This window comes from Miniopterus natalensis, chromosome 1 (assembly GCF_054644295.1).
Source record: "Miniopterus natalensis isolate mMinNat1 chromosome 1, mMinNat1.hap1, whole genome shotgun sequence".
Lineage (NCBI taxonomy): Eukaryota > Metazoa > Chordata > Mammalia > Chiroptera > Miniopteridae > Miniopterus > Miniopterus natalensis.
The window spans coordinates 69,448,920-69,460,737 of NC_142081.1; the positions used below are offsets into that span (position 1 = coordinate 69,448,920).

At 51.5% G+C, this 11,818-nt stretch overlaps 1 protein-coding gene across 1 annotated transcript; it reads right to left on the bottom strand.

Moving 5' to 3' along the window:
- RABGGTA (Rab geranylgeranyltransferase subunit alpha) lies at positions 1-6,603 on the bottom strand. The gene is made up of 17 exons (XM_016205883.2): positions 6,465-6,603; positions 6,094-6,150; positions 5,816-5,926; positions 5,313-5,437; positions 4,934-5,121; positions 4,498-4,701; positions 4,109-4,192; positions 3,938-4,020; positions 3,745-3,846; positions 3,536-3,641; positions 3,405-3,456; positions 3,165-3,253; positions 2,930-3,018; positions 2,719-2,835; positions 1,973-2,086; positions 1,619-1,706; positions 1-226 (listed from the first exon to the last, which is right to left on the bottom strand). The coding sequence occupies exons 2-17, from the start codon at positions 6,094-6,096 to the stop codon at positions 78-80; spliced, it is 1,704 nt and encodes a 567-aa protein (XP_016061369.2). The 5' UTR covers positions 6,097-6,150; positions 6,465-6,603; the 3' UTR covers positions 1-77.
- Between the last annotated feature and the right edge of the window lie 5,215 nt (positions 6,604-11,818).

Genomic DNA, 11,818 nt, shown 5'->3' on the forward strand with positions numbered 1-11,818 from the left:
GCTTAGCAGCCTGAGAGGCCTCTTCTTTCTTTATTCAGTCCTAATAAGTTATAGGGCAAGGATGGGGGCAGGGTCTCTTAGATGAGGATGCTGCTAACTGAAGGTAGCAGCTCGGCCAGGTGTTCCAAGGTGCCCACTGTTTGGCACAGGGGGTTGCCCTGCAGGTTGAGGAGAACCAGCTTGGGGCAGGAGGCAACAGGCTGAAGTGCTGCAGGCTCCTGCAGACCTTGTGCACGAGAGTCAAGGAAAGGTTGGCAGGTTCCCCCAGATCTTATCTGCTCCTGTGTACCCATCACTGTTTTCCCTCAAGAGCAGGGACTGCTGCCTGGCAGCCTAGTTGGTGGGCATCTTGCACACTTCCCTAGAGGGAGTAAGGCTCTGGCAAGGACTGCAAACACTTGCCCACAGGGGCCAGGGAGGAAGCACAGGGGAGGGCTGGGTGTGGTACTAGAGGAATGGTGGAGACTGTGGCCAATGGGAAGGCTAGCCCTGGCTAGTGGCATCCTCGTCTCAGTAGTGACCAAAGAATGCCAAGTGAAAATGCAGGTCAAAGGTTGCTTTAACTTCCAATAGTTAAGAGGAATCAGAATTACAAGTTTTTTAAATATGAAATTTCCTGACTTTTAGAATACTAACTGGTACGCAAGAATATTTGTAGACTGCACGTTTGTGAACTCTGGCTTGAGGAAGTCACTTGTTCCCAGCAGAACTCCACCTGTGCAAGTCAAGGACAGCCATGCACAGCCCCAGGCTATCCTCTCTCCTTAGCTTAAACTGCCAGAGCCCCTACCCCAGGGAATACCCTCTCAGGGAGGCACCCACCCTGTTTGCTGTCCTTAGTTTCCCAGTGTGGCATCTCACCCTATCCACTGTCTAAAACGCACCTAGAGCTTTTTTATCCACTCATCTACTGGGGTGGGGGGTGGGACGGGGTGGAATGGGTCAATGGGGAGAAAAAGGGGCATCTGTAATGTTTTGAACAAAAACATAAATAAATAAATTAATAAATTAAGATAAAATAAAATAAAATAAAATAAAATAAAATAAAATAAAATAAAATAAAATAAAATAAAATAAAAAGCACCTAGAGCCCTGGCTGGGTGGCTCGGTTAGCTGGAGCATTGTCCTGTGCACCAAAATGTTGAAAGTTCAATTCCTGGTCAGGGTACATACCCAGGTTGTGGGTTTGATCCCTCCTGGTCAGGGTGCATATAGGCAGCAACCGCTTAATGTTTCTCTGTCTCCCTTCCTCTCTCTCTTTATTCTTGGGTGAGGGTAAAGAAAATGCTTTGTTTAAAAAAAATAGTAATACAGCCCTGGCTGCTTTGGCTCAGTGGTTGGAGCTTCAGCTTGAGGATTGAAGGGTCCTGGGTTTGATTCCGGCCAAGGGCACATACCTCGATTGTGGGTTCGATCCCTGGCCCTGGCCAGGGTACATGCAGGAGGCAGCCAATCAATGTGTCTCTCTCACATTGATGTTTCTCTCTTTCTCTCTCCCTCTTCCACTCTTTGAAAAGCAATGGGAAAAAAATCCTTGGGTGAGGATTTTTTTAAAAATTAATTAAAAGTAAATAAATAAATAAATGAATGAATAAAAGGCACCTAGAAGGAAGGATACGGTTGTTGCACAGTAAGAGCTCCTGCAGCCGGGGTAGATTAGTGACACCGTCCAGGGACTCTATGGCATTATTGCTGGCCTGCAGCACCTGAGGAGCAGGGAGGGTCAGGAAGACAAGGCAGGCAGGTGCAGTCAGCCTGAAACTGGTACAAGCAACTGGGGTGCCCAGGGCGAACAGCTTACAGTGCACTGAAGGGCTCCTGGGGTCAGACTGGGTGACGGAAAGGGGAAGGCAGGGGTCATCTGCAGGGGCTGGGAGGACCTGGGTATCTCTCTGTATGATGGGCAGGCTTCTGAGGTAGAGGAAGGGAAAAAGGACCAACCAGGACAGTGATGGAGGAGTGAATGCTTTACCTCAAGGCAACGCAGGGCAGCCAGTGCTGGGGGCAGGGCTCGGAGACAATTGTGCGATAGGTCAAGATGAGTGACCAAAAGCAGCTGTTCCAGATGGCAGAGCACCGTCAGATCCTGAGGAGAGGGAATGTCCAATGGGGAAGGGCCTCAGCCATCATTTATTAGGCACTTGCCCTCTGTGCCCCACACAGGCCCTTGGGGACCCCAATTAAGGAGAGGACGGGCAGGTGGGAAGCTTACCTTACAACCCACCACAGTACATGCTAGTCAAGGACATGGGACAGACATAAGTGCTGTGGGGTGACGTGGCCAGTGGAGTGAATGGAGTGGGAGCAGGTACACGGGACAGAGCAGGGAGCTGGGGGGAAATACAGACACTGGCAGGAGTAGGCCTGGTGGGTTGAGGGATCGGTTTGGTGGGAGCAGAGGTGGGCTGAAGTGACAGGATAAAACTAATGTGTTGGGAAGATTGGTTGGGAAGGACTACAATAGAGTAAAATCAGTCTTAAAAGTTTGTCAGGAAACTGTGAACTATTCAGGTTTTAGGTGTTGGCCTGCTTCAACGAGCAGATGAAATGTCCAGAAAGGCATCTGAGACTGAAGGCAAAGCCGGGGGCATGGTGAGGCCGGACAGACAGGGCCTCAGCTGAAGCCCAGGGAATGAATAGAAAAGCTGGCCAGGCCATGAGGAAGAAGGGTGGGCCAGTGGTTTGAGGGCCCAGGGAGGGCACATGCACAGTCTATACCTTGTGACTCAGGTGCAGCACTCGCACCTCTGCATACTCCATCTTGAGCACGCTGTTCTCCAGCAAGAACTTGCTGCGCAGGTCGTCCAGGTATGCTGCCCTCATTGGGTCCACAGCCTGGCGGGGATGGGGCCAGCAAGGAATTTGTGTCAGCTGCCTTCCTCCTGCCCACGGGTCCTCCCCCTTGTCTGTTCCCACAGGTCTGGCTTGCCTTGAGGGTCTGGAAGTACTGCAGTGTCTCCTTCTCATACAGGAGGGGGTCCAGCGCCCGCATCAGCAGGATGATGGTGAGTAGGCACCCTGAGGAAAGGGTCGAAAAAGGACCATCTCTCCTGGGCCCTCCTCTGCTCCCATATTCTTGAGGCCCGTCCTGCGCCCTGTCCCCGCCAACATACACAGAAAGGGGCTTTATAAGAGGAGCAGGATCTCAGGGAATAGGGCCTCACATTTATTCTCAGGCTCTAGCTCCTGCAGCTCCTTACAGGATTTAAGCTCGGACTGTAGCACTGTGGACTTCTCCATCGACAGCTCATACCTGGGGGGGAGAGGGGGGATGATGCCCATAACCCTGGAGTACTGGCCACCTCCCTATCCAGGCTGAGACCATCTGCCTGAGCCCCCTGCTTCCCATCCAAGTGGCCTGATGCCCAGAGCCCTCTCTTATAGGCGTGCTTCCCTGTCATCACCTGAAGAGCTGCTCATCTGTGGCCGAGTCCCGGCACCAGCCCTCTTGGTGGCCTGAAAGAGATAGTAGATGGTAGGAGGGGACACCCATGACAGAAAGAGGGAGCAGGGGGGCTGCTGCAGGTTGCGTCACCTTTTAAGAGCACACACTCCTTCTGGACATCACTTGCTGTCCAAATGACACGAAATGTATGTTGGGGCAACTGGTCGTTGAGGGAGGCAGCGGGCAGGTCACAGAGCTGGGAGCACTGGGTCAAGGAAATGCACAGCAGTACCACTTTTCTGACTCTCCCACCCCAGCCCTGCCCCAGCCCCCACCATGCCCCACCAATCCTGGGATACCCAGACAGGGCTGGGCCGGTTCCTGCCATCTGGAGTCCTCCACTCCACAGCCAGGGGTAACTCATCAACCATGAGCAGCAAGGTCTCCATCCTAGAGTCCACCTGGCACAGGGGACAAAGAGAGACTCTGTCAGCCCCAACAGCATGAAGTCCACAATCCACTATGTTCTCCAGCCAAAGCTGCAGGACTCACCAAGAGGGGCCGAGAGAAGGAGACAGTCAGACAGGCCTCAGCCCGGCTCACGTGCAGGCAGTGCAGAGCATCCTGGGGGTCAGCTGGGGTGGAGACACAGACTCGGTCTCCTTAAATCCTCTTCCATTCCTTCCAAACCCTAAACACCCAGCCTCCTGCCACCCTGCTCACCTCGTCCCAGGAGCCATCGGTGATAGAACCAGGCGCTCTGATCATTGGGGTCAGTGAAGAAGGCATTCTGCACCAGCTCTAGCTCTGCAGAAGCCAAAAAGGCACAGGGCTGTGGTTAGAAGGCTAGTGGGGTCCTGGCTGCCCCAATATCCCACCCTCTCCTTGGAGTACCTCCAGTCCTCCACTATATGCTGGCTTTGTACAGTGGCTACATATATCAGTTTTATTTTCCCCACTGGACACTTAAGCTCCCTTCTGTCAGGGGCTGAATCTTATGCACCCCCAGAGCCAGGCATGAAGTAGGTGCTCAATAAACCCAAGTGGAGGTTCAGGAACAGGACTAGGCTGAAAGGGCAGTGCTCCTCCCCAGCACCCCTGACCCTGCTTACCTTTGAGCAGCACATCCTCAGGAAGGCGCCCCTGTGGTCCAGAGTCTGGCTGGGGATGCAGCTGGGGCAAGAGGCAGGAGCGGTAATGCCAAGAAGAGTAGTTGGAGAAGTTTCGAACAATGAGACTATCAGTGAATGCAAGCTCCTCTGCAGGGGGCACAGCTGCCTGTGCAGCCACAAAACGCCGGTAGTCCCAGCAATGAACTGGGGGGAGGGGTGACAGCACATCTCAGAAACAGGGCAAGAGGAGCTCCCTGGTTTGTAGCCCTGGAGGTCCCAAGAAAGACCTCTATGCATCCCACGGAATTTGGCTCCATCATTCCTTTGCCAGTGGGCCCATCATGGTCATCCCTCCCCACTCTGGGCCTAACTGAGGCCCCAGTAGGAGGATGTGGGGCAGATGAGGACTGTGGGGACAGAATCTGCAGGCACGTACAGTTCCGTTCATCAACCTCGAGGAAGCGGGCACACAACTCCAGCTCCCGTGCCCAGTTGGGCTCTGGCAGGCGGCTCAGCAGCCAGCAGCGGTGGTGCCAAGTACCATAGGACTTGGGGTTCACCCTCAGGCAGCTCTCCAGGAAACCCAGTTCTGCCTTCACCAGAGTAGCCATCTCCTCGGGGGATCTGCACCCAAAGGGGAGTGGGGATCAGGGCCCTCCAACACCCAACTTCAGCTCACCCCTGACTTTCTGCACCCATCCTCCACTGCCCTCTGCCTATGCCTCTGGCTACCCCATTCCTCCTCTACCACTGGACCCAGGCAGGGCAGCGGTAGGGCTAGGGCCATCTTCCTGGAGCCTTGAACCCCTACGCACTTCTGGGACTCCAGCCGCTGGAGCACCTCTCGTCGACAGTTCCAGAGGGTGGCAAAGTCAGGGTTGGCTCCCAGAATCTGGCTTGTCAGTTCCAGCACTGACTCATCCAGCTCGCCAGCCTGGCGCTGAGAAGATAGGTAGCAGGGTTAGAGATCATATCATTCTCCCACTGCAGGGCTAAATAGCATAAACAGAGCTACCCAACGTTCTGTAAATCCCATGCCATACAATAGGCAGTATGCAAAGCGCTTCATGGGTTTACATGTATTCTCTCATTTAATTTTCACAAAAGCCTTATGCAGTAAGTGCAATTATTAGCCCCATTTTACAGATGAGCAAACTTGAGGCCCAAAGAGATTCAGTAATTTGCCAAGGTCACACAGTAGTAAGTGATAGAACCCAGATATAGATCCAGGCAGTCTGATTCTGAGGCCCAGCTCTTGGCCTCTGTGCTATATACTAAGGGGGGCACGTGGAGAGAGGGCTAATTGTGAGGGCCCCACCTTCTGGAAGACAGTCTGGGTGGCTGACTGGTATAACTTCAGCTTCTGTTCCCGCTCTAGCCTTTTGGCCTCAGCCTGCTCCTCCGAAGTCTTCACCTTCAGGCGCCCGTGCTACAGGGATGGGTGGGTTGCAAAGGAGCAGGCTGACTTGCCGGGGCAGGCCCACCGAACACCCACTGCGGAGCCCCAGGTTTACACAGGGAAATGGAGAGAGGCAAGACCACCAGGGGCAAGGGCCTGGGCGTGCTGAGGTGAGGGGCTGAGCTCAGGGTTCTCACCATGGTGTCCGCTCTGGGTTCAAGACAGGGGAGGGGTCCAGTGGCAGCCTGTGAAACCTGGGGAAAGAAGTGTCAATCATGGGAGTCCCGCCCCCGCTAGCCCCGCCCCCAGTTGTCTCCCGGAAGCCGCACGCAAACCCAGCCTGAGACCCCCCGGAGTGTAAAGGGGTTCTGGACTAGCACGGCACGTCCGGGAGGAGGTACCCACCGGGCTGGGACTTGCACCCGTGCGGCCCTGCCCACAGCCCTATCCGCCAGGGCCAGACCCAAGCCCGGGCGTTTAGGCGATGGGGCCACTCCACGCCCGGGGGCTACCGTTGCCAGCCCACCCCACAGCTCCCAGGCACTCCCGGCCCGGCGGGCGGACCCACCTGAGCTGGGAGCCGGCGTGAGGAACGCGGAGCTGAGGCGCCCGCCACCGAGCCCGGGCGCTGGCTAGAGCGGCGCCCCACCTCGGCTCTCCGAGTCGCAGCGCCCTCTGCAGGCCTGCGGAGAGGCCATGAGCGGAATAGGTAGGCTCAGAAGGCGCGTGCGCTGGGTCCAGAAACGCCAAGTCCCTGCTAGCCCTCTGACGAGTATGACTGCGCATGCGCGGCTCTGGCCCGCGTCTGAAAGCAGTGGCCCTGTGGTTCCTGTCAGCTGCTCCAACAGCAATTCAGTTGCAGAGGTTTCAACAGCCGGAAAACAAAGCCGTCACTACTCCACTGACCTCACTCTGCCCGCAATGGCCACCTCCTAGTTGCCAGATCTAATAGGTGGAGTTTCCTGTCCGTATCTTCCATGACCTCTGCAGCATTTGACGCTACTGACTTCCTTCAACTTGACACCCTGTCCTGGCTTCTCTTCCTGCATCTTTGCCCCTCTCTTCTTCTCCCCTAAAAGTTAGTGATCTTCAGGGCCCTTTCTTCACCCCCTTTTCGCTTCACATACTATTTCAGGAGAATGTTCACAAATCTAAGCCTTTAACTGCTAGGAGTTGGAGCTCCCCAGAGGTCTATCCTGGGACCACAGATCTTCTGACCCACACTTTCTCTGGGTGACTTCATGCACACTCATGGTTTTAATTGCTACCCGTAAGCTGATGACACCTCAAACTTATATCTCCAACCCAGATGTCTTGCAAGCTATAATAATTAATGAAAAAATATATATATGCGCACACATATTCAAAAGCCTATTAGATATTACCTGGGTGTCCTAGAGATACCTTGAACTCCAAATGTCAAAAGGTATCATTGTCTTTTCTCCAGCCAGTCTAAACTTTGGCTTTTATGTTTCCCTATTGTAGTGAATACTACTATTTCCTCCTCCACTTTTCCTTAATACAGTATCACTTAAATACCATCTCTATTCCCAGTGCAATAAGAATTTAAGCTCATTTTTCCCCTGGATTGTTGAAAGTCTTCTCAATGTTCCCCCATCTCCACTTTGTTCCCTCTATTATCAGTTTATCCTCTGTGCTGCTGGATCAATCTTTCTAAAATGCAGATTTGATCGTGTCACATCTGTGCCTAAAAGCCTTCCATAGCTCTTGACAAATTTTCAGGACAGACTTTGAATCTCCCAGGTTAGCACAGCAGGCCTTTTGGCACTTAGGCCCTGCCCACCCTTCCAGCCTCATGTCCTGTCTGTCCCTGTTAAAAACTCTTCATCACAGCCGGTAGCACTACTTTCAGTTTCCCAAATACATTAACCTGTTCCCTTTTCTTGACTCTCCTTCCTTTGCCAGGTAACTCCTGTTCATCTTATAGATTTAACTCAAGTGTCACCACCGGGAAGTTCTCCAAAATATCTCAGCCTGATTTAGAAGACCTTCATATGTGTTGTTAAAGATAGTGCTTATATTCCCTGTGTCTACTTGGTTTGTACGCATGTCTCTCCTATCAGACTCAGAGTTCCTGGAGGACAAGAACAACACTTTTGGTGTTACCTCTCTGATACCTTGCCCTGGTTCCTAGGAGTTATTGGGTATTTATTTGAATGAATGAACAAAACACCACATAGGGTAAGGGCTGGCTTGGCTGGACCTAATAGTGAGTACTTTTGGCGTTTAGGAATGGGAGAGTTTGTGTGTCCAGGACCAGTTCAGGAAGGTTTCCTGGCAGAGACTTCATGGAGTTCAAGGTGACAATGTGTATGTGTGTGTGATGTATTTTTGAGAAGTTTATGTTTATGTCGCATGTGTATGTTTATAACTCACATCTGAGTAAGAAAGTACGGTTTTAAATTCTTTATATTTCTTCCACACCTTTTAAATAATACCTACCTGCTAGGGTTGAAGTGCAGATTAAATAAAATAATGTATAATGTATGTAAAGTGCTTAGAATGGTGCCAACATTGAGTAAAGACTCAGTAAATAGTAATAGTAGTAATTTCCCAGTTTTTGTGACAACTATGCAAGGAAATTGAGAATCAGAAAGATTAAGTATCTTGCTAAATGTCACTAATGTAGTTAGTTGCCAAATGGGACCTGTGTCTGGTCTGGTCCAGCCCTTCCACATCACTATCTCCTTTTTTGGTCACCACCTGCTTTTGCTTCCTGCTCTGTACACAGTCACGTGTACAACCAGATACCTGGGAAGACAGGTGCCTACAGGTGCAGATAGGCCAGGCGCAGTCTTACATCATAGTCACCTAGAGAAGAGGAAAGGGGTGGGTGAAGACTGAAAGAGGCATGAAATATTTTTGAGTAATTAGCAATCTTAAAACTGGGAAAGTTGAGTCAACTAGGCTTAAGGGAGGAAGTGAGTGTTATGAACAAATCTGTTTCTGAGAAGGTAGGGCCTGTTTTTGGAAAGAGAGGGCAGGGAAGGCATTTCAGGCACGTACTATGTTATGAAGGTGGGGGCAAGAAACCAAACACTTAGCTGGCTGGCAGACAGAAGGTGAACCAGATGCCTTTGGAGATAAGAGCAGTGGAAGCAATGACAAGCCTCTTGCTTTAAGGCAAGAGGAGCTGTCAGGACTTATCTTCCTGTGTGGGATAAGTGGGAAGCGTGCAGGTGTCTGAGGGCCACGACCTGAATGACGTTTGAGGAAGGGATTTTACTGCCTTCTGTGTAGAGAAAGGAATAAGCAATAATTGAGTTCTGACTGAGCCCCAGACATCTTATTAATGCACTCACTACATATGTAGAGTAGGTATTATTATCCATATTTTACAATGAGGAAACAATGCATACAGTGGGTTCACAGAGGTTGAGTTGGTTGCCCAAGGTCACACAGCTGGGAGGAAACACAACCAGAATTCAACCAAAGCCTGGGTGCCTCCCATTGCATAGGTGGGAGCAGCCATTGCCAGAGACTCAAACTTGAGCTTCTTAAGGCCTGGAATCACCTCTTGCCCTACCAAGCCTTTCTGTACTCCTGTTCCCCAACACACACACACACACACACACACACACACACACACACACACACACACATTTACAATCCCTCTAGGACCCTGAGTCACAGACCAGAGATGGTTTGGATGGAGGAAAGAGACCATGAGCCCTGGGTTGGACTCTGGAGGCAGGAGAGTAAGGAAGATGCAGGTACTGCGGCTGGTGCGGGACCTTGTGCAGTGCGGCAGTGTGCGCATTAATTCAGTTGATAGGTATTTAGCATCAGAGCTGGGCCTGAGGGTGTGCTTGCTTGCAAGCGAGGGATCCAGTGCCCGACCGCAAAGACTCAGTCTCTGCCTTCCTGGAGTGTACAGTTTAGTGCAGCATTGTGCGAGACTAGAACTTCCTGTGATGTGGAAAGAGTATCTGCGCCATCCAAAATGACCACCACTAGCCCCGTGTTGTTGTTGAGCACTGAAATGTGGCTAGTGCAATCGCTGAAATGAATTTAAATTTAAATAGATACATGGGGCTAGTGGCTAGTATTGGACAGGGTAGGTCTCATGGGTGAAACAGACGTGTCAGCAAATAAGCTAGAATAAGAAGGGCCCAGGGCCATGGAAGGGGCATCTGACCCAGACTGAGGTCAAGAGGAGCTTGTTCTAGCCCGGCTGGGAGTAGCTCAGTGGTTGAGCGGCTACTTAGGATCCAGGCGATCGGGGTTCGATTCCCGGTGAGGGCACATGCCCGGGTTGTGGGCTCGATCAATGACTCTCTCATCATTGATGTTTCTATCTCTCTCTCTCCCTCTCCTTTCCTCTGTCTGAAATCAATAAAGATATATTTAAAAAACAAACAAACGAGGAGCTTGTTCTAGATCTGGTGATATGTAATGGTTTACAGTTTTTCCCTTAAACTCCTGATGCTCTTTTTCTTCCTGTGAATCTTGTCAATGATACACACATAGATACTAAAAGTGCACAAATCCTGAGCGTACAGCTTTGATCTTCCTATTTTAAACTCTCCAGCCATAGGTCCCAGAATACAGGGAGTAAAGGTGAGTGTCAGAAGGGAGTCAAAAAACCCCCTCCTCAGGGATATTTAGGCAGAACCTGAAATCTAGATCCGAGTCCCCACAGCCTTGCTAGGAAGGGGGGTGGAGCTGAGGAGGGGGCTAGTGAGAGAAGGGCTATTTTTGAGGAACAAAGGCAGGACTTGGTAGCAGTTGGGACTGAGATGCAGGGACAAAGGTGACTTTGGGGAGACCTGCAGGTGGTAAAGCTGAAGGACTTGAGAATTTGTAGTGTCCACAGAGGTCTTGGAACATGGGCATGGGCAGGGAGTATTACGTGAGAAGAGAAAGGCTGCTTCTAACACGTTTGGTTTGCTGTGGAGATGTCCTGAGGCAGCAAGAAATACTTGCCTGCAGAGAGGTTGAGGGGTCAAGGCAGAAGGTATCAGGGTGGGTGCAGGTAGTAATTATACCCAGCAGCAAATGGGCACTCCAGGAGGGGGAGATGAAGGAACCCACACAAGCCGTGGTAGAGTCATGGTGAGAGCTGGACTAGGGATGTGGGGCAGAAAAGCCTCAATGGGAGACCAAAGGAAGAAATGGACCGTGAAGAGAGGTTCTGTGACTTTTAAGCCAATATCAATGAGAAACAATAGTGACTAACTGCTTTATAGCCCTGATGAGAAGAAACTGAGGCTCTTAACCAAGATTACACAACTCAGCAAATAGAGCCTGGTCTCATGTCCTGGCTGTCCCATTCCAGAAGACACACTCTTATTCACTTTCCCTCCAGCCTAGCCTTGCCCACCGGTGTCTGTTGTACCTGGCAAAGACCTAGAGTGTGGAGGAGGCTCAGAACAGTGTGGAAATTCCTCAGAACTCTGGGAAGCTGGGGTGGGTATGCCGGAGGGTCTGGTGGGGAGGGAGCCAGCAAGGGGAACTTGGGCCTGATGGTCCAGGTCTTCTTGGAGCCCTAGACCAGCAGGTTATCATGTGATCAGTGTTTAGACACCTGGATCTGGGCAGCCAGGCACTTGAGAGGAAATCAAATGTTGGGCAAGCCTGAGGGTCAGCTTAAGTTGTGGTAAAATAATTTCAAGTTCAAGAGCTGCGCAGGGTGTCTGCTGCACAGCAGGAAAGGTGGAGCTGAAGCTTCCCCAAGGCCTGGGTGTAAGTGCGCACTTCTTATCTCATGTAACGTGGGTCTGCCTCTGCCCCAGCTTCCTGACTCTCTAACCCTGACCTCCAAAAACAGACATCAGAGCTGGCAAGGGTTTGGCAGATCATCTGGTCTCCTGCTCATTTCCAGGGGCCCTGTAATGGAAAACTGTTTCCCACCTTCCTTGTAGGGAAAACCCAGTTCTTCCCTGCTATGAGACTTTCACC